The sequence below is a fragment of the Equus przewalskii genome, chromosome 4 (genome assembly GCF_037783145.1).
Source record: "Equus przewalskii isolate Varuska chromosome 4, EquPr2, whole genome shotgun sequence".
NCBI lineage: Eukaryota > Metazoa > Chordata > Mammalia > Perissodactyla > Equidae > Equus > Equus przewalskii.
The window spans coordinates 92,932,639-92,956,316 of NC_091834.1; the positions used below are offsets into that span (position 1 = coordinate 92,932,639).

Here is a 23,678-nt window from a genome sequence, read left to right on the forward strand (position 1 = left end):
CACGGCCTGACGAGTGGTGCCATGTCTACGCCCAGGATCCGAACCCTGGGCCGCCGCAGCGGAGCACGCGAACTTAACCACTCGGCCACAGAGCCGGCCCCTCAAATAAGTTTTAAAAACAACATTAAGAGTGAAGATCCAAGATGGCAGCGTGAGTAGTCTTCTTTGTCTCTCCCCCTTCGAATCTACAACTAATTGGACATTCATTGGACTTCGCTTAACAAAGGATATCCATATAGCATCTCAGGACGCCTGAGAGACCCACGCTGCTATACATCGGAAGGCGGATGGACTTCCCTCCGGGAGGAGGTGGAGATAGGGGAAAACTCTCCGACCCTGACCCCCGAACAGCCTAGTACCTGCAAGCGGCTTTCTTCCAGCGGACACCCCCAGAACATCGCCACAGACCAAGGGCAGGAGGAAGCGCACGCCAGAGGAGCGACGGTGGAAACAGGTGACCAGAGCCCTACCTAAGCCCCCCGCAATTACACCTAAGCCCAGAGGGAAGCTCCAGAGTTACCCACCAGAGGCGGTGGGGAAAATCCCTACCTGCCATTAGTGGAGAGGCCCTGCCTAGCATCCACAATGCCGGGAGGCTCCCAGAGAGAATCCCAAACGGCACGGCAGCCCACCAGCTGCCGCCGCCAGCTCCACTGACCGGGCTTTCGCCCGGGAGGGGCTCAGGACTACCGGAGATCTCCTGGGAGAGGACTGGGGCTGGGTGGAGCTCCAGCGGCTGGCTCCACGGCCCGGGGGGGAAACTCTGGAGTTCCGTCCGGGCAGCAGCCAAAGTCTCTACCTGCCATTAGTGGAGAGGCCCCGCCCAGCATCCACAACACTGGGAGGGTCCCGAAGAGGAGAATCCCAGGCAGGGCAGCAGCCGGCCAGCTGCCACTGAACTCAAGGTCTCCGGCTATCCCCCAGACAGGGCAAGGGGCTTCCCGAGATCCTGGGGGAGAGGACTGGGGCTGGGTGGAGTTCCAGCAGCCCGGCTCCGTAGCCCAAGGGGAAACTCTACAGTCTCACAGCAGCCTCAGTGATAGCCTCTGCACAGCACTAGGAGAGAGCACCCACCCGGCAACCACAAGGCTGGAAGACCCTGGGACAAAAGTAGCATAGCTAGGTGAGCTAACCACAGACTGCAGAAGCTGCTCATAGCTCTGCTGTGACCCATAGTGGACAAGTGAGATTTTGTGGGCGCTGACAGTGACAGAGCTGCAAATATAAGTGATCCTGCCCCTGGCCGCTGGGAAAGTCCATAACACCGCTGCAGACCCTAAGGAGGGAGCACGTCTAGGTGGTCTGCAACAGTAGGGACCAGCAGCCTGAAGCCCCCTTGTGACAGCCCCCACAGCTGAAGAGGGAACCCACAGGATCACTGTGACTGTGAGGAGGGGCCCAGGCCCAGTTAGCAACAGCTGATAGGGTTCCTGGTTGGTGCAGTATAAACAGCTGTCCCCTCACCACACCAGTAGAAACAAGTGGAAGCAGTAACTAAACTCTATCTCTATGCGGAGGCACAAATCTACACCATCAAGCAATATGAAAAAATATATTAAATCTCCAGAACAGAAGGAAAACGACAAACACACAGAAAACAATACCAAAGACAATGAAATATATAACCTAAATGATGATGACTTCAAAACAACCATCATTTAAAAACTCAATGAATTAAAAGAGAATTCAGATAGACAACTCAATGAGTTCAGGAGCTATGTCACAAAAGAGTTCGATACTATAAAGAAGAACCAAACAGAAATACTGGAAATGAAGAACACAATAGTGGAGATTAAGAAAAATCTGGACGCACTGAACAGTAGGGCCGATAATATGGAGGAAAGAATTAGCAATTTGGAGGATAGGAATATAGAAATGCTGCAAGCAGAGGAGGAGAGAGAACTAAGACTAAAAAGAAATGAAGAAACTCTCCGAGAATTATCTGACGCAATTAGAAGATGCAACCTAAGGATTATAGGTATACCAGAGGGAGAAGAGAGGGAGAAGGGGGCAGAAAGCCTATTCAAAGAAATAATAGCTGAGAACTTCCCAAACCTGGGGAGAGAGATGGAACTTCATGTGACAGAAGCCAACAGATCTCCAAACTTTATCAATGCAAGTAGACCAACCCCAAGGCATATAGTAGTGAAGCTAGCAAAAGTCAACGACAAGGAGAGAATACTAAGGACAGCCAGGCAGAAGAAATTAACCTACAAAGGAACCCCCATCAGGCTATCAGCAGATTTCTCAGCAGAAACTTTACAGGCTAGAAGAGAGTGGAATGATATATTCAAAAATGTGAAAGACAAAAACCTGCATCCGAGAATTCTCTACCCAGCGAAAACATCCTTCAAATACGATGGAGAAATAAAAACTTTCCCAGATAAACAAAAATTAAGGGAGTTCATTGCCACAAAACCTCCTCTTCAAGAAATGCTCAGGAAAACCCTCATTCCTGAAAAATCAAAAAAAGGAAAGGGGCTTCAAAACCAAGAGCAAAGGAGATAAGTAGAAGGACAACAACAGAGAGTAGCAGCTCTCCATCAGAACAGACTAAACCATGGGACGAGAAACAAAGGAAATTGAAGAGAACTGGAAAACAAGACATAAAATGGCAGCAGGAGGCCCCCACATTTCAGTAATCACTCTAAATGTAAATGCATTGAACTCTCCAATCAAAAGACACAGAGTGGCAGGACGGATCAAAGAACAAGACCCAACAATATGCTGCCTCCAGGAAACACACCTCAGCCCCAAAGACAAACACAGACTCAGAGTGAAGGGATGGAAGACAATACTCCAAGCTAATAATGAACAAAAGAAAGCAGGTGTCGCTATACTAATATCAGACAAAGTAGACTTCAAAGCAAAACAGATAAAGAAAGACAAAGAGGGACAGTATATAATGATAAAAGGGACTCTCCACCAAGAAGACATAACACTTATAAATATATACACACCCAACACAGGAGCACCAAAATTTATAAAGCAACTCTTAACAGAACTAAAAGAAGACATCAACAACAATACAATAATAGTAGGGGACCTCAACACCCCATTAACACCAATGGATAGAACATCCAGACAGAAAATCAACAAGAAAATTATAGAATTAAATGAAAAATTAGACCAGATGGACTTAATAGATATATATAGAACACTTCATCCAAAAACAGCAGGCTACACATTCTTCTCAAGTGCACATGGATCATTCTCAAGAATAGACCATATTTTGGGAAACAAAGCAAGCATCAATAAATACAAGAGAGTTGAAATAATATCAAGCATCTTTTCCGATCATAATGCTATGAAACTAGAAATCAACTACAAGAATAAAGCAGAGAAAGGTGCAAAAATGTGGAGACTAAACAACACGCTACTGAACAAACAATGGATTATTGAAGAAACTAAAGAAGAAATCAAATATTATCTGGAGACAAATGAAAATGAGAACACGTCATACCAAATCATTTGGGATGCAGCAAAAGCAGTCCTAAGAGGGAAATTCATTGCAATACAGGTTCACCTCACTAAACAAGAAAAAGCTCACATAAGCAACCTCAAACGACACCTAACAGAATTAGAAAAAGAACAACAAACAAAGCCCAGAGTCAGTAGAAGGAGGGAAATAATAAAAATAAGAGCAGAAATAAACGATATTGAAACTAAAAAGACAGTAGAACGGATCAATGAAACAAAGAATTGGTTCTTCAAAAAAATTAACAAAATCGACAAACCCTTAGCCAGACTCACCAAGAAAAGAAGAGAGAAATCTCAAATAAATAAAATGAGGAATGAGAGAGGAGAAATCACAACAGATACCAAAGAAATACAGGGGATCATAAGAGAATACTATGAAAAACTATATGCCAACAAATTGAACAACCTAGAAGAAATGGACAAATTCCTGGACTCTTACAACCTCCCCAAACTGAAGTAGGAAGAAATGGAGAATCTGAATAGGCCAATCACAAGTAAAGAAATAGAAACAGTAATCAAAAACCTCCCTAAAAATAAGAGTCCAGGACCAGACGGCTTCTCTGGAGAACTCTACCAAACATTCAAAGAAGATTTAATACCTATCCTTCTCAAACTATTCCAGAAAATTGAGGAAGATGGAGTACTCCCTAACACATTCTATGAAGCCAACATCACTCTGATCCCCAAACCTGACAAGGACAACACAAAGAAGGAGAACTACAGGCCAATATCACTGATGAACATAGATGCAAAAATCCTCAACAAAATTCTGGCAAACCAAATACAGCAATACATCAAAAAGATTATACACCATGATCAAGTGGGATTTATACCAGGGACACAGGGATGGTTCAACATCCGCAAGTCAATCAACGTGATATACTACATTAACAAAATGAGAAACAAAAACCACATGATCATCTCAATATCCTCAATAACATCTCAAACAAGATCCAACAACCATTTATGATAAAAACCCTCAATAAAATGGGTATAGAAGGAAAGTACCTCAACATAATAAAGGCCATATATGACAAACCCACAGCCAATATCATACTCAATGGACAAAAACTGAAAGCCATCCCTCTGAGGACAGGAACAAGACAAGGGTGCCCACTTTCACCACTCCTATTCAACATAGTACTGGAGGTGTTGGCCAGAGCAATTCGGCAGGAAAAAGAAATAAAAGGAATCTAAATAGGCAATGAAGAAGTAAAACTCTCGCTGTTTGCAGACGAAATGATCTTATATATAGAAAACCTCAAAGAATCCATAGGAAAACTATTAGAAACAATCAACAGCTACAGCAAAGTTGCAGGGTATAAAATCAACATACATAAATCAGTAGCATTTCTACACACTAACAATGAATCAACAGAAAAAGAACTCAAGAACTCAATCGCATTCACAATCGTGACAAAAAGAATAAAATACCTTGGGGTAAATTTAACCAAGGAAGTGAAAGATTTATACAATGAAAACTGCAAGACTTTCTTGAAAGAAATTGACGCTGACATAAAGAAATGGAAAGACATTTCATGCACATGGATTGGAAGAATAAACATAGTTAAAATGTCCATACTACCTAAAGCAATCTACAGATTCAATGCTATCTCAATCAGAATCCCAAGGACATTCTTTACAGAAATTGAACAAAGAATCCTAAAATTCATATGGGGCAGCAAAAGACCACGAATTGCTAAAGCAATCCTGAGTAAGAAAAACAACGCTGGAGGCATCACAATCCCTGATTTCAAAACATACTACAAAGCTACAGTGATCAAAAGAGCATGGTACTGGTACAAAAACAGGTGCACAGATCAATGGAACAGAATTGAAAGCCCAGAGATAAAACCACACATCTATGGACAGCTAATCTTTGACAAAGGCGCTGAGGGCGTACAATGGAGAAAAGAAAGTCTCTTCCACAAATGGTGCTGGGAAAACTGGACAGCCACATGTAAAAGAATGAAAATTGACCATTCTTTTTCACCATTCACAAAAATAAACTCAAAATGGATCAAAGACCTAAAGATTAGGCCTGAAACAATAAGTCTTCTAGAAGAAAATATAGGCAGTACACTCTTTGACATCAGTTTCAAAAGAATCTTTTCGGACACTATAACTCCTCAGATGAGGGAAACAATAGAAAGAATAAACAAATGGGACTTCATCAAACTAAAGAGTTTCTTCAAGGCAAGGGAAAACAGGATTGAAACAAAAAAACAGCCCACTAATTGGGAAAAAATATTTACAAGCTACTTATCCGACAAAGGATTAATCTCCATAATATACAAAGAATTCACACAGCTTAACAACAAAAAAACAAACAACCCGATCAAAAAATGGGCAGAGGACATGAACAGACATTTCTCCAAAGAAGATATAAGTATGGCCAATAGACACATGAAAAGATGTTCACCATCACTAATGATCAGGGAAATGCAAATCAAAACTAAGAACTAAGATACCACCTTACACCCGTTAGATTGGCAAAAATATCCAAAACCAAGAGTGACAAATGTTGGAGAGGTGGTGGAGAAAAAGGAACCCTCATACACTGTTGGTGGGAATGCAAACTAGTGCAGCCACTATGGAAAACAGTATGGAGATTTCTCAAAAAGTTAAAAATAGAAATACCCTATGACCCAGCCATCCCACTACTGGGTATCTATCCTAAGAACCTGAAATCAGCAATCCCAAGAGTCCCATGCACCCCTATGTTCATCGCAGCATTATTTACAATAGCCAAGACCTAACTGCCCAGAAACTGATGACTGGATAAAGAAGATATGGTATATATACACAATGGAATACTACTCAGCCATAAAAAAGGACCAAATTGTTCCATTCGCATCAACATGGATGGACCTTGAGGGTATTATGTTAAGCGAAATAAGCCAGACAGAGAAAGACGAACTCTATATGACTCCACTTACAGGTGGAAGTTAACATATAGACAAGGAGAACCGATCGGTGGTTACCAGGGAAAAGGAGGGGTGGGGGGAGGGCACAAAGGGTGAAGTGATGTACCCACAACATTACTAACAATAATGTACAACTGAAATCTCACAAGGTTGTAATCTATCATAATCTTAATAAAAAAAAAACAACATTAAACACAGACTTGCTTTAAATTAGTCTTTAAATTATGATTTGACATGCCTCTCTACAATACCTCTCTAGCAGGTAAAATAAATTAGATTTTCTCTAAGGAGATCTTGCTAGTCATTTATCCTCTACTACTTTATTTTCAAAGACAATTATAAAAGCAACAGCTAGATTTAAATAATAGCTTACTTTTAATACTGAATCCTATAATGCTAGTTAGTTATAAACTTTATGACCAATGAGGCACTATAAAATCATACACTGAATAATTGAATTATTAATAGTTAAGGGATTTCTTACTTGACTTTTGACTCTGGAGCATATCCTTCTATTAAAAGAACTTGTACTCACAAAACTTTGCCTTAAAAAAATAACTTGGCTCTTTTTCTTGTAAAAGTAATTGATAAGTATTTAGAAAATATAGATATGCCAAATGAAGAAAATTAAAACCACCCATAAGTCCACTACTAAAAGTATGCTTTAGGTTGGGGACATTTGGGGACTTCATTCTGTCCCACGAGAATTTTGATTCTTTGGCTGTCATTTTCCAAGGTTTGCAGCAAAAGGTCGTATTGCTTTCCTTGTTTGGTGCTACTGGCAAAGTTTTGGTTTTTTAAAAAGCTACTTTGGATTCACTTTGTTTGGATTAAGCATTAATACGCTAGGATCCTAGGACACCAAGTGTCTTCTCTTGGAGCAGGGGTTCTTAAGATGGAGTCAATGGATGGTCTGGGGTGGGGGCGAGGCACCATAAGAAAATGTAAGCAAACATCAGTGTTTATGGATGAACATTTTTCTGGAAAGAGAGTCCGTAACTGTCATCAAATTCTCAAAGAAATTTAGTGTCTAAAAATGTTCAAGAAACAATGTCAGAGATTAAAAAGAGATGGTCATAGTACTTCTTCTTTTTCTTTTCTGTTTCATCCTAGCCAGAAATAACCTAAAAGTGGTGGCAGCCAGGAGTTTTTAACTACTTCCTTGAATAAGCTTTTCTTTTCAAGATCACATTCCATCCATGAGCTTCGCACTAGTCATTATACCAGAATCCCTAAAAATGGATAGTTGTTCAAATGTGCACTTAACTGTAATTTTTTAGCTTTCCAGATCTAATGGTTGAACACTGGTTGCAGTTTAAAAAAAGAAAGCAAAAACAGAATTAATAACAATTCTAAATCTCCTTTTAGTGTTTAAAACCTTGAATATACCTGAAGATTAAATCTGGAAGTTGTATCGAATTGTTTAACCCAGGAAGAACTCCTCAAGTCTTGATCTTCAGTCTTGACATGGTATCCTAAAGAGAAGTTTTAGTTAAATTACCTCTGCACAAAGTTGATTATAAAGAACAGAGTTAGCCTAATGCTTAAAATTGAAAGCAAATTTATGTTGACATTTTATTAAAAAATTAATACATTAACTCTTTAGGTATTTACTCATACACTTTCAGCACACTCCTTTCCCTCTGCCAGTCACCAGCTCACAACCTAACATGTTAATTCTTTCAATTCTCTCAAAGACCGTCTTTATGGGACAGGTTTTATGTCAGATGCCGGAAGATCTAGAGTCAAATTCTATGGCCATCTGTTGTAGATGTAAAACCAAATGTAATACACTGTCTCTAAAAATGGCATATTTTCCCATATAGAATAAAGACATACATTTGCCTGAATTTTGTAGTAGTATTTCCATAGAAGCTTTCTTTTCAAGGGACCCAAGAGATTACAGGGAGATAGAATGGTGTAGTGAAAAGTCAGACAAACCAGATGTGAATCTGAGTTCTTCCATTACCAATGCATCTTCAGGCAAGTTATTTAACCTGTCTAAACCTCAGTTTCCTCTTAAACAATATGCAAAGATTTTGAGATTAGATGATCCTGGGTTCAAATTCCAATACCACTGAATAACAGCTTTGTAAGTATGGGCAAGTTAAATTAACTTCACTAAACCTTTTCTAGTTTACATGTAAAAGTTGTATTATGTATATCAAAATGTTGTTTCAAGAGTTAAGTGAAATAATGTCAAGCTTGTGGTACGTAGCGGACACAATTAAGACAGGAATGAACACAACTTCTATAATAGGCACTCAGCTTTAATGTAGTACCATCTTCTCCCCAATCCTCCTCAGGCTTTCAGGGAAACAAAATTTTTCCCTAAAGGCGCAGAAAAGAAAACACTAGGTGGCATCACTGATATCGCCACGGAGTCTTCTCTCTTTGCTAATACTTTGTTTCCAAGTAGGAGAGAGAATATCTTCAGTCAGAAAGAGTTCAAAACTTGTTTCCTCTCCCATAAAAGGAAAAAGGGTTGATTTTGATTGCTCCAGTTTAGCAGAGCATTTAAGACACCAAAACATTCCTTCCACCCTGATCAACTTATGAAAGGGAAGTAACACTGTCTCGCAACAGCAATAGTAGAATTATGCCAGTGAACACAACTCTTAACCTGTTAACTTACGTTTTTAGTTCTTATACTTGCATTTTACATACTTGTATTTTACATTTGTTAACATCATTGTTTTACATTTGTTAACATTATGTATTTCTTGGCCAATATGCTTAACACCATTTCCAACTACAGATGTGCAATGAACAGTTCTTATCATAATCTCTAACCTCAACGAGGATTATAGAGCTATTAAGTGGGGGGTCATATGTTACTTTTTAGAGACTGATAATTTATGTTTCTTACCACATTCCACTGGTTTATCGTAACGATACAACTGCCTAACTGCATGGTTACTACTGTGGCAGCTGCTGGGATCCTGGAGGGAGTTTCCTTCACCACTGCAGTCTGTGCTTTGTATCTGCCTCTGTAAACATGGGGAATAGTGCAACCCTGCCATGGACAGCATGCCCTGAATAGCTTCTTCCTCTGTGCTCGTCGAGGTAGGACACTCCCTAAAGAGCAGATCATCACAGAAAAAAAGGAGTCTATTTATTCTAAGGAAATCTTTGGTAAAATTTAAAACTAAAAAAATGTTTTCATGTCGTTTATATCACAACATTACATAAGACTACTACCACCAGCAAGCCTACCTTTTAACTGGAATTTCACTTCTAGATGGCTTCTGGCTCTTTTGAAGGAAGCTCCTCATCACATTAGATTCCTCCATAAAGTTTGACGTTATTTCTTGTTTCTTTTCATCACCTGAACTTTCAGACTCTTCAGTGGTAAAATTATTTTTCTGAGATAATAAACAATTAAACAGAAACGAACCTACAATAAGAAATCTGAGCAAGTCTGTACAAACTAATCAAAACCACTTTATCTATCTAGGGAAAGTTAGAATCTTATCACAGAATTATTTCTGTATTTCATATGAAAAACTGAAAATCTCTAGTAACTACAGTAACATAATTTCTCAGTAAAGAACACAGTACAGGTTTTCTTTAAGGCAAAATAAATAACCTATGAGAAATATGAGAAACATAAGAACAATATCTCCCTCCACCCTTTACAAAAGCAGACCAAAGCTACATTTATCAAATGTAAGTAGTCACACAACGATATGCGTACGGGCGTGTAATTACCACTATAAGGAAGACACTGGGCCACAAAGGGCATAGGATAGACTTTGGGAAGAGCTGTCATTCACTTTCCTTCTACGAGAAGGAAAGCAGGTGTTCATCTTTCCATCAAACAGTGCACAAGGTACAGGGTTTGGGGCATACCAGTGCAGCGCAATCAGGTCCCGAGTCTTCTGAATCAGAAATATCAGAATATTCTGATGATCGATTCCTGAGTTCTGATTTTACACTTGTAAAAAACCCTGAGAAGGGAAAGGATGAGAGAAAAACAGAAAGTCTTTTATGACCACGGTGACATCTAAAGCCTGTCCAGCTTTGTGATAGGTCTCATTGTGCCTGCTCCATCCTTTTTCACTGCTTTCGTCATCATTTCTTTCTTCCCCCAGGACTTCCTCCCTAATTGATCAAGATTCTTAAAACATTTACGGTATTTACTGAACATGATCATATATCCCTTATTTGGGTGGGTTGACCATGTTACATTTCTTTCCAGAAAAAAATCTCCAACAGTAAAATTAGTTACAAGATGCTTTTTACTTTCCCTGTTGCATAATTTCTCTTAACAGAAAACAAAAAGATGACTCTCCTAAACCTAGAAAGCATTCACATAGGTAGTGAATTCCACAAGCTTGTAAACCAGGCTTTACCACTGCCTCCCTCTTCCACGCGGCACTACCACGTGGCAACCGTTTGATGAATCCTATTGACTAGCTGCCTTTACCCCAGCATGTGAGCAAACGCAGAATCACTGACTACAGCAATACTAAACTTACCTGGAAATTGAGCTATTCAACATGGACTAAATGATGCTAATTATCCGGAATATTTACTTGTCAAGTACCAAAATATTTAACTACTTTTTAAAATAGAAAAGTAGATGGAGGCCCTGAAAAATGTTGAGAAATTAAGACTATTGAAAAAAAAATCTCGAGGAGGAGGTGTTACGATTTGTGACACTGATAATAACTGATTAATAACCAAGTAGAGGCCTTCTTGTCAATAGGCAATAAAGCAAAACAGCACATGGATTACTAATAGCTTCAGATCAGCCAATTATATACGTCTCCTAATTCTGAAAACCACATACATGTTAGCTAAAATTATTGATGAAATTGTTTTAAACTTGCAACTGTTTTATTATTTGGACTAGAGGCCCATAAAATGCATGAGCTTTCATGTGACTCTTGCAAAAACTGTCACTAGACGAGGGTGTCACTGACCAGCACACATCCTCGTCATCAGCAGCACCTTCCCTGGACACTACACTTCACTTGGCATTCACAGTCAGCAGTTCCCTGATGAATAAACTACTCAGAAATACTTCAGATTTCTCAAAAGAGTATTTAGAGACAAAAATTTTCGATCCTGCTACAAATTTAAGAACTTTAAAATTACCAAGTTACTTTACATATTATCACATTAGTAATGAACAGACCTTTAAAATGACCATTAAAACAAACATACTCTTAAGTGGTTTTTGAGATTCTTCATTCTCCATCCCCTCTATTCGTGAAATCTCTTCTATTTTCATTTTTGCCTTTTTTGTCCTTCTCTTATCCTCTTCGTTTTCACTATCCGCTGTATAAAGACTTTGATCTGCGAAGGGCTGTCTCTCATCTCTGTATACAGAGAAAAATAACCAAGTCAGAAAACACTGCAACTATGTAGCCAAATGGTATACCCTCCCCCTTAATTTACAGAGAGAGTGGAGAAGAGAGACACTTTCCCCATATTTCAATTAAGTGTGCAAATTGTATGGCCTAGGGATTAAATGAACAGAGGAAATCGACTGAAAACAAATCTGTTTGACACTTTGATCTACTTTACATACTTAATTATCCTTCCATTTGTCAGCAGTAATCGTAGGTCATTATCTTTCGCCCTCCATTCAGGTACTGTGGAAGATGGCTGGAGATGTTTGTTGAATTTTCCATTGAGTTTAGAGCTCAAGATATCCTTAAAGTACAAAAACAGAACTTACTTAACCTCCGCCCTCAAATATACCTGCCTGACTAAAGGAAAACAGTATACCACCACCTCCCCCCACGGCCCTGCATCCCCAGCTGTGCTGGGCACCTGCCCAGGCTAGTGCCATGCAGTGGTGTGGCATCAAAGCTAAATGGTTCCTAAAACCAAAGCATGAATATGGCTCATCTTTCTGTAGGGCCGTTAACCATAAAACACATTCTATAAAGCAGAATGTAAAATCTGCATAAAGCAAATTCAAAGACAGTTCACTCTTGCAGAAAGCTGACGAGCTGGGGAAGCACTGCAATCATGTACTTTAATTCTCTTTTCTCTGCTTCTTCCTGCTGAAGGGCTAGCAACTGGGTCCTCCCCAGTCACCCCATCCTTGACCTAACCCCTAGTCTGCCCACCAGACACAGTCAGCAACCTATAGGTCACCACACTGTTATCAATAGGAACAAAGGCCACCATGTGACATAAAGGCACAACAATAGCTGGTTTTTAATACAGAATATTCCCTTTTTGTGGTAATTTTTTTCTTTAATAATAAAAAGAACCTTTCATAATAAGCTCAATCTTCTCCCAGATGGCTATGAGTTAAGGAGGTTTAGAAGAACGAAAGCTTAAAATAGTATAAATACAATTACATAAAACTTAAAATATTTGAGAAAGTTCTAATTTCTATGTAACTTTTAAAAATATTTTAATCCAGAGATATCCCTATCTTATTCATTTTAAATTACTGCCTATCCTCTACTAAAATGTAAAACTATGGATGATACAGCTCTCACCACAAACTCCTTACCATGTTTTACAAAGGCTCTACACTGATCTCATTACTGCCCCACTCCTCCTCCTCTTTGTCCATTAGGCAGCATTTCTCAGACTTTAATGGGTTTATTCTAAGTCTCCCAGTCAACCATGCTGATGCTGTCAGGTCAGGGACAGGCTTTTTGCACTTACTCTTCCCTCTGCCCACACACTTTTCCTCAAATCTGTGTATCCATCCAATTTCTTCCATTATTTAAATGTCAGTTCAAATGCTGGAAGCACTCTGACCACCAGAGCTAAAGTAGCCAGCCACCCCTGCCCCTTTATTCTCTTGCTTTATTGTTTCGGCTTCCTTCCTAACACTCGTCCTCTGAAATTATATTATTTTAGTCTGTCTCTTTGTCTCCCATCCTTCCAACTTGAGCTAAGATGGAAGCTACCCAAGGGCAGGGACTCAAGTTTTTCTCACTCTGGTATCTTCCCTGGAGCCTAGAAGAGCATGTGGCATTTGGTAAACACTCAAACACGTCAGCAAATAAAGGAGGTCTCTTCATCCTACTCCACACTGACGCCGAGAAAGCTGAAGCAAGGCCCTGTCACGGCCCAAGTACTGTTGACTCCACAGCCCTAAGCCAAGTCAGAGAACCAGGATGGCCCGACTGTTCGCTTTTCATTATCCTTCAAAAGAACTTTCAGGAACAACTGAGTCTCTTTTCGTAATCATGAGACATAATACTTGCCTCTTCCCACGGACACATCTCTAGTCTTCTGAGGACTTCCCTTGTGTGGAGCTCTAGAATGTCTAGATTGGAAGGAGTGCGGACACTATGATCTCGAAGTTTCCTCATCCTTCGTCGGGAATGGTATGGGGAAGTTGCTTCATTTGAGGATCGTGAAACTGGACACGCAGTAGGAATTCCCTGAGATTTAACTGGTTTGCCATTCTCCTCCTTTAAGAATTAAATTCAGAGTATTTTTATGACAAGGCCACATACATACCTAACAATCAGCCATTAAGACTATCTTAGTAAACAAAAACCATTCAGTTTAATCAGATTAAAAAAAAGACCAAATCACTGGATTCAAACAGCTCTGTTGAGACTTTTAGTCCCTTCTCTCCCCCACGTAATATACTGTAAACACATTTCCTTGATTTTCAGTATCATTTTAAAGGCTGTGTTTAAAGGCTAATTTAAAGGCTAAAACTTACTGGTAGTTATTTAGGCTGCTTCCAGTTTTTTCCTATGATGAACATTCTTTCACATACATATTTGCATAAATCACTAATTGCTTTTTAAACCAAAGTCATACATCAATGTAGTTTTAAAAATTAACACTTTATGGGGCCAGCCCCGTGGCCAAGTGGTTAAAGTTCTGTGTGCTCCACTTTGGCAGCCTAGGTTTGTGGGTTTAGATCCTGGGCATGGATCTACTCCACTCATCAGCCATAGTGTGGAGGTATCCCACATACAAAGTAGAGGAAGACTGGCACAGATGTTAGCTCAGGGCTAATCTTCCTCAAGCAAAAAAAAAAAAAAAAAAGAAAAAGGAAGATTGGCAATGGATTTTACCTCAGGGAGAATTTTCTTCATCAAAAAAACCCAACTAACACTTTATGAGCACATTATGAAAAACAGCAGTCTGCTCTTCCCATCCGGATTCCCACTCTCCAGAGGCAACCGTCTCTAAGGCTTTTTTTAATTGTAGTAACATACACATAACATAATTTTGTAACATATAACATATGTGGTAACGTATACCATTTGTGGTATTTGTGGTAATTTACCACTTTAACCATTTTTAAGTGGGTTTGGTAGGGTAGCATTAAGTACATTTCACATTACTGTCCAACCACAACCCATCTCCAGAACTTTTTAATCTTGCCAAATGTAAACTCTGCAACCATTAAACACTAACTCCCCATTCCTCCTTACCCCCAGCCCCTGGCAACCACCATTCTACTTTCTCTCTCTATGAATTTGACTACTCTGGGAAATTCATATAAGTGGAAGCATACAATATTTGTTCCTTTGTTACTGGCTTATTTCACTTAACATAGTATCTTCCAGGTTCATCCATGTTGTAGTATGTGTTAGCATTTCCTTCTTTCTGAAGGTTGAATAATATTCCGTTGTATGTATACACCACATTTTGTTTATCCATTCATCTGTGATGGACACTTGGGCTGCTTCCACCTTTCGGCTGCTGTGAATAACGCTGCTATGAACATGCACGTACTGTTCAAGTTCTTGTTTCAATTATTTTGGGTAAATACCCAGCATCTGCATCTCTTGTAGCTTTTCTTCTCATTGCTGTTTCAATTATTTGCCCCCAAATTTCAAAATAACATGTTTAAACTGTTATTTCTTGGTTTTTCAGCTTCATATATCACTGAATTCCTACTATGCAAGATAAAGTCTTAATCCTTGCACACCTCTCCTAAATGTACACACACTTCCTCCTCCTCCAATGTTCAGAATTTAAATTGGACTCAGTAAAAATTATTTATAATCCAGTTCCAAGTAACATACTATTATTACATTTCCTTTCTTTTATACCCTTTGACTTTCCTTTAACTTTATAATTGCCTCACTCTCCACCTGTTTTGTTTTGTATTTATCTCTACTTGATCCCAAAATTCTCCACTAGAAGAATATAAACACTCAAATACATTAGATAATTTATCAGTTTTATATTTTTCTTTGGAGACCTCCTTCCTGGACAGAAATGCCAGATAAAGCGCAAGACACTTAGTTAAATCTGAATTTCAAATGAACAACAAACACGGAGCCTTTCATTCTCCTGATCCCTGCTGGACTGTCTGCTCTCTGGGCCTGCACATGTCATCGAAGACCTTTCCCAACCTGCTCCCACTGCACCACATAAAACTGCAACCCCCACCACCACCTCTGGTTGTCGTTCCCTATCCTTTTTTCTTGCTTTATTCTTCTTCATAGCACCTGTCAATTCCTGATACATTAAAATATTGCGGCTAGCCTCTTTCTACTAAGCTCCATGAGGGCAGGGCCTTTGTTGTGTTCACTGCTCTAGGATGGGTTTGCTGGAAGAATGCATTCCAGGGACCCTTCTCTTCTGGTTTACTCCCTCTCTTTTGGAACAGCACATCCTCTAAGAGTTTCCTCTTAGGAAACTTCTGAGATCTTGCCTCTTTGACATTCTTATTTTACTATCATATTTGACTTATAACTTGGCTGAATATCCACTTGAAGGCTGGCATCTCCCTCACCCCAGGATGTTAAAGACTTCACTTCATTGTCTTCCAGGCTGCAGTGGTACTATCGAGAAATCTGACTCCCAATTCTTTCGATATGACCCATAATACTTCCTTCCCTAATGCTTTATAGGATATACTTGGTTACATGTAGTCTAAAATTTGACCATGATGTACCTTGGCATAGGTCTTTTTCCACTTACCGTACTGGGCATTCTGTAGGGCTTTCAGTCTGGCAAGACATGTTCTTGAATTCTAAAACAATTTTCTTTGATTATTCCTCTAATAATCCTCTCCCTGTTTTCTCTGTTATCTCTTTCTGGAGCTCCTATTATTTTGATGGTGACCTTCTAACTTTTCTGTCCTATCTCTGTCCTTTGTTTTTAACTTTACGGGGAGATTTTCCCAACTCTATCTTCCAACCATTCTACTAAACTTTTTTCTACTATATTTCCAATTTCCAACAACACTTCTTCTTTCGCTTTGAATGTTGCTTTGTGGTAGCCTCCTGTTCTTTTATTATGGAGGCCATATTTACTTCTTCCTCTCTTGAGGCTATCAATTACATCTGGGTTTTGGGCTGAAGACTTATTTGTTTATTGTTTCCTTCGAATACCTTTTTTTTCGTTTCTCCTTTAATTTTGTTCTTTGTCTTCAAAACTCTTCTTGGCTCTCTAAGCATTTTAAAAGGGAAGCACTAAAAAGCTAATTGGTTTCAAGAAATAGTGCTAAGAAGGCTAAATAAACATATGGGGCAAAAATGCCTTGATTTATCACCTTATGATATACAGAAAAATTCAAGATTGGCCATTTACCTAAATGTAAAAGCTTCTAGAGAAAAAAAAGTATCTTTAAGACCTTGGGGTGGGCACAGATTTCTTAAGACATACCAAAAAAAAATACTAACTATAAAAGAAAAGGAACTTATAAATTGGACTTCTTCAAAATTAAAACTTCCTGCTCATAAAAAGATACCATTAAGATAATGAAAAGATAAGCCACAGGCAGTGGGTAAATAGTCACTATATATACATATATGCATAAAAGAATGCAAGCAAAATGACAAAGAATATGTGTTCAGGATATATAATAAACTACAAATCAATAATAAAAACAACATTTTTTTTTTTAACGATTGGCACCTGAGCTAACATCTGTTGCCAATCTTCTTTTTCTTCTTCTTCTTCTCCCCACAGCCCCTCAGTACACAGGTATATATTCTAGTTGTAGGTCCTGGCTGTGCTGTGTGGGACGCCGCCTCAGCATGGCCTGATGAGCAGTGCCACATCTGTACCCGGGATCCAAACCAGTGAAACCCTGAGCCGCCAAAGCAGAGTGTGCAAACTTAACCACCTGGCCACGGGGCTGGCCCCAAAAACAACATAATTTTTTAAATGGGCAAAAATTTAAAAACAGATACCTCACAAAAGCAAATATACAAATAGCCATGCACATGAAAAGGTGCTCAACATTATTAGCTTTCAGGAAAATGCAAATTAACATCACAATGAAATAATGTTTCATACTCTCTAGAATAGCAAAAATTAAAAAGACTGAAAACACCAAATATTGGCAAGGATGTGGAACAACTACAACTCCTACACATTACTGGTAAGAGTGTAAAATGGTACAACCACTTTGGAAAACTGCTTTGCAGATTCTCATACATTAAAAATTCACCTACCCGATGACTTGATAACTCTATTCCCACATATTTATCCAAGAAAAATGAAAAGATATATTTACCACAAAAAGACATACAAGGTTGTTTATAACAGTTTTATCCATAATGGCCAAATCTGCATATAACCCAAATATCAATCAACAGAAAAATGGAAAATAAATTGTGGTATATTCATTTAGTGGAATACTACTCAGCAACGAAGCAGAACTACTGACACACGCAACAGCAGGGATGAATCTCAAAAGCATTATGTTGAAAGAAGCCAGACACAAAAATGGTATATAATAGTATATACTGTAAGACTGCCTTTATGTAAAATTCAAAAATAGGCAAAACTAATCTATGACGATAGCAATAGAAGTCAGAACAGTGGTGGCTTATGGTAGTCAAAGACTGACTAGAAGGTGGGCAAGAAAGGACCTTCTGGGGTGATGAAAATGATTCACATCTCAATTGGAGTATTGGTTATACAGCTGTATACTTTTATCAAAACTCAAACTGTACTTTTATGATCTGGCATTTCACTGTATGTAAAAAGTAAAAAGCTAACTGGGAGCTCTGTGTGAGTGGGGCGTTGTCAACGGGTGGGTTTCACTGTAGGAACCTGTCTGGGTTGTTCCATTGGACGGTTTCAAATTGTCTGTATCAGAGGACCTTCCTCATGGCCTGGGAGGTACAAGCCAGGCTGCCAGTGTTTGGGGAGCCATGTGGAAGAATCATTCACTATGTAGACTGTCACTTAATCCTCTCGTTTTCAGTATGGTACCCATCTCCCTCAGCTGGGCTCAGTGTCCCGAAGTCCAGTTGCAAGTTCAGCCTCTCAAATAATTAAACCTCGAGTTTTCTCCATGTGGTAAGGAAAGGATTTAGAGATCCATTCACTTCTTAAATAGACCTTTAATCAATCCTGTTTTCACTTTCACCTCCACTCTCGTATTCAGCGAGTCCTAGCGTCCCTAACCTTTCTGAAGGTTCTACTGCACAAACAAGACCTGCTTCTGGCCTCCTCCCACTGCCCACTCAGGCTTCAGCTCTCTCAGGTCTGCTCAATCAGTTACCACTTGTACATCTGCTTTCCAGCTTCCAAAATTTGGTTGGAGTCTTCATCGCGTTCTTCTCTTTGTCTTCAGGGATTCTTTTTGATTCTCTTACTATCACTTTGGTTCTAAGAGGTGATAGTGGTAAGCAGGTATGGTCAATCTACCAAGTTTAACTGGAATCCTCTTATTTATTTTATCGGCTTAAAGTGAAAATGCTAGGTCAAGGGATACGCCATTTAGAAAGCATAAACTAATTTATACTTCCTACCAGCAGGGCAAGAATACGCAATTTTATCTTTGCCAATTTGATAAATGATCATATGAAATCATAAATTATTTGGTAAAATGTGGTTGAATACTTTTTCACATATTGAGAATATTTTTCATATTTTTATCAGATTGGCCATTTCTATTTCTTCTTTAGTGAAATACCTGTTTATTTTCTTTGCAGGTTATTCTACTGGCCATTTTGCTGCTTTCTGTACTCCCTACCCTCCAATTAAAAAAAAAAAACTTTGTAGGCTATTTTTGTCCAATTACTCTTCCAGGTATACTTTACTGTTTTAAATTTGTAGTATTAATTTAGAATTTACATATTTCTAAGTGACACTCTCATTTATTCAAGTTCTGTTTTAATTCCCTTAGCAAAGATTTATAATTTTTTTATACAGACCCACACCTTTCTTAACACAGCCCTAATCTAAGCTGTTAAATTAGTAGTTAGCCTTCATTCGTCCATTAATTTCCTTTCAGTTCAAGCTAGACAATAACAGAATCACCTTCTTGAAGAATTACTTTAATTAAAACCCCTTTTCTGTAATACTTAGAACAGCTCTTAATTAATAAATCAAAACACCTAATCTCATACTGTATGGGCTTCTATCAAAGGGCTTTTACCTAACCAAGTTGCTCTAATATTTTCAGTCAAGAGGATCTCCTTGCCCCACCCCACTAATACCATCCCTGCTTCCAACCCAGCTTCCCCTAGCTCTACTCACTCACCTTACATTTTCTCTCCTTCTCTAACTGCTTAATAGGTATTCATCTCTGCATAGTGGAAACGAATGGGATCTGAAAGTTTTGTTTATTGTGCATTTTTTATTTTGGGAGTAACCTGAAGTAACCTGGTAACTGCTTCCTGATTACTTCATTATGATACCATATTCCAAATTTCCCTGTAGGACTTCAGAAGCCTGAAAACCTGAGACTCCTTCCAAGACGCAGCTCATTCTGTTTCTTCTAAGAGCAGAAGGGTTTTCAAATGTTTGTAGTGTGGTGGTAGATCCAGCGCTTCTCAAAGCAGACAGTAACCAAGGATTTACATGATAGTTTCTATACTTACCTCTATTGCTCGAATTACTTTAGAAAGTTCTTTAATAAGATGTCCAGGTCTAACATTGTCTGGAATTTCAAAGGCATGTTCAGATACAAGCTGTATTTGGATTAACAAAGACAAGATAACCAAAGTTACTTACACTTTAATATGTAAAAACTAACTTACTAAACCAATTTTTGGGTTCTCTAAATTTTACACACATAGTCAAATGCTAATAAGCCAGGTCTCAGAGTTCATGTAGTTGGGAAAATACCTTCTAAGGAGATCCTTATTAACTCATAAAATCCTCTTAGCTTGAGTTAAAGGTGGACTTGTCTTACAGTGAATTTTGCTCTGTTTTGAGTAAGTAACCTTCTACTCTACACCTCAAAGCCTACTGTAATTCTACCTACTACTATAATTAGTAAAGTAACTAATTAAGCCTAACATTTAATTCATCATACATAGGATTTGTAAGGGCGAACACAGGCACTAAAATAATCCTAGTTTCGGGGCTGGCCCAGTGATGTAGTGGTTAAGTTCACACGCTTTGCTTTGGCAGCCCGGGGTTCACAGGTTGGATCCTGGGCATGGACCTACACATCGCTCATCAAGCCATGCTGTGGCAGTGTCCCACATACAAAATAGAGGAGGGTTGGCACAGATGATGGCTCAGGGACAATCTTCCTCAAGCAAAAAGGGGAAGATTGACAACAGATGTTAGCTCAGGGCCAATTTTCCTCACACACACTCAAAAAACATTAAAAAAAACTCATAAAATAAAAATCCTATTTTCTCATGGGAAGTCTAATTTGAATAAATTTTTGTAAACTTTTTTCTTTTAATAGCCAAAAACAAAACAGGAAGAAGATCACATCAATAGGAAAGAGGAATTAACTGGTGAGTTACCATATCTACTGAACTGCAAACAACTGTCATTATTTACAATGTCTATTTCCAAATTTTAATCTCTGTGTCTAAGAACATTTTGATTTTTTGAGTGTGTGTGAAGAAAATTGGCCCTGAGCTAATATCTGTTGCCAATCTTTCTCTTTTTGCTTGAAAAAGATTGTCCCTCAGCTAACATCTGTGTCAGTCTTCCTCCATTTTATGTGGGATGCTACCACAGCATGGCTTGATGAGCGGTGCTAGATCCACACTGAGAATCCGAGCCCGGGAACCCCGGGTCACCAAAGTGGAGTGCATGAACTTAACCACTACGCCACCAGGCCAACCCCCATGTTGATTTTTTAGATGCACTGAACAATACTAGATTTTACTTTTGCTTTACATCCTCTCCTTGGTCTTTGCAAAATTTGTTAAAACAAACTAATGGCAACAGTAACATTAAGTGCTAACAGTGTGCCAGGCAAGATATTAAGTACTTTTTCAGTGTTAACTCGATCCTTTCAACAACACTATGACAGAGATACTACGATTATTCTCATTCTACAACTGAGGGAATGGAAGCACAGAGGTTAAGTAGGTTACTAGTAACACAGCTGAGATCTGAATCCAAACATCTGACTCCAGAGTCCATGCTCCTAACCACTATGCTGAGCCACCACCCATCTTAGAGCAAGGTTAACAGATAGTTCAATGCAAATTTCATGCTTTTAAATGTGTACTTCAAATGTAATGAATTAACAATATTTATTATTGATGAATTTTTACTGTATTATCAAAAAAACCAACAAACTCTGTTAAAAACAGAGGTTCAGATCCTACTTGAGATCTATTAAATCAGAATCTCTTGAGAGTTTATTTTAAAAAGCTCTAAAAGCAATTCTGATAAACACACAAGTTTGACAACAACTTGTCTAAAGCCGTTAGCAGGAAAAGAATTACATAGTTTTTGCAAAACATTGTTCACTTTGATCTTATCTTGTTATATAGTTTTGTAACCTGTTTGTGCCTTTACTTGTCATCTAGATGATGACGTCTTTGATACTGGAAGATATGATTTTTATTTTTCTGAATGCTTCCACAGTGCCTTGCTCTAGTGGGTACGAAGCAATGATAAAGCAAAAGGGAGTACAAAATCATTGGGAGGGTAATCTATTTTCTTTTTTTTAGGAAGATTAGCCCTGAGCTAACTGCTGCCAATCCTCCTCTTTTTGCTGAGGAAGACTGGCCCTGAGCTAACATCCGTGCCCATCTTCCTCTACTTTATATGTGGGATGCCTACCACAGCATGGCTTGCTAAGCGGTGCCATGTCTGTACCTGGGATCCGAACCAGTGAACCCCGGGCAGCCAAAGCGGAACGTGTGCACTTAACAGCTGCGCCACTGACCTGGCCACTGGGAGGGTAATCTATTAATTATTGTCTCCCAATATCTCTTAAGAGCAGGATTTTTATTTCAAGTGGACATTCAAGAAATTAGCATGGAAATATATTTTCATCATCTCACCTACTTAACACTTACTAAAGTGTCGTGTGTCAAGTTCCAGGAGGGAAATAAAGATGAGAAAGCCCTGCTCTCAAAGAGTTCATAAACCTAGTGAAGGGGACAGGGATATATCACTTTACAGACATTACTTTTAAGTCCACTGGCACAAGAAATATGCTATGGAAGCATAAGGGAAGGGTGCACTAATTCCAAATGGAGATCTGGGATGGGACTCAAATGCAAACAACTAGACTACGTTTTAGTGAAAATGGAAAGCTCCTGCTTAAACCTTGACCTCCCTTTTCCTTTATTTTTATGTAAGTCTAGCAGAGGGATAAGAGCACAGGCTTTGTGATCAGAGACCTAGTCTTAAGTCCTAGCTCTACCAGTTATCTTGAGCAAATTACTTAAACTCTTTGAACCTCAATTTCCCCATATGTAAAATGGGGATACCAAAGCTCCCCAACCTCATATAGTTGCTATGAGGATTAAATGAGATTATGTATATAAACACTAAGCACAGAGGTCAGCACACCATGAGAGCTCAAAGTTATTGATTATTATTCTATACCTACATGTTCATTTCTTAGTCAATATCCTAGATACATTTGAATTACTTTCTTTTCAAGATTAAAGAAATACCTACTTTATTCTCGTAAATACAAACATAAACCAGTATATTTGCGTATACTGTGTAATAAAATGCAGGTTGTATTTAAAGCAGGATTTCCAGTCCCTGTACTACGGCCACTCACAGTGCTGCCAAAACAGCATGAGGACTCTGTCTTCCAATACTGCCAATATAAAAAATAATCATGATTTCACTGAAGAAAACTACTTACTTCTTTTTTCATCCATAATTTTAAAGCAGTATGCAGTGCTTTCACTCCCTGTACTAGGTAAGTTTGAGGCTGAAAACCATCTTCTCTCAGTTCTGTGGGAATGGAAGTGGAGTAGGGAAAGGAGTTAACATGTTCTGAAGTCAAAAGGATTAACTGTAGATTCTGAGTAACCACCAAATATCAAACTGTGTAACTTCCAAATTAATAGAATAGAAAAAAGAGAAACAAGAATTGACTGAAAAGGCAGGAAAAAAAGAAATAAAATTACATTAAATGCAGTTGTACTAAATGCTCCAGTTAAAAGAAAGCTCACCAACATA

The 23,678-nt window shown here is 38.8% G+C and overlaps 1 protein-coding gene across 1 annotated transcript in view; it reads right to left on the minus strand.

The window, feature by feature from the left end:
• The window catches only part of KDM7A (lysine demethylase 7A), a 92,005-nt gene that overhangs the window by 8,455 nt on the left and 59,872 nt on the right, over positions 1-23,678 (minus strand). Inside the window, exons 10-18 of the mRNA XM_070616624.1 lie at positions 23,359-23,450; positions 20,153-20,242; positions 13,595-13,804; positions 11,947-12,071; positions 11,580-11,734; positions 10,260-10,357; positions 9,624-9,772; positions 9,277-9,485; positions 7,797-7,882 (exon numbers count right to left, since the gene is read on the minus strand). Coding sequence (XP_070472725.1) covers positions 7,797-7,882; positions 9,277-9,485; positions 9,624-9,772; positions 10,260-10,357; positions 11,580-11,734; positions 11,947-12,071; positions 13,595-13,804; positions 20,153-20,242; positions 23,359-23,450 — 1,214 coding nt within the window. The remainder of the gene's footprint in view (positions 1-7,796; positions 7,883-9,276; positions 9,486-9,623; positions 9,773-10,259; positions 10,358-11,579; positions 11,735-11,946; positions 12,072-13,594; positions 13,805-20,152; positions 20,243-23,358; positions 23,451-23,678) is intronic.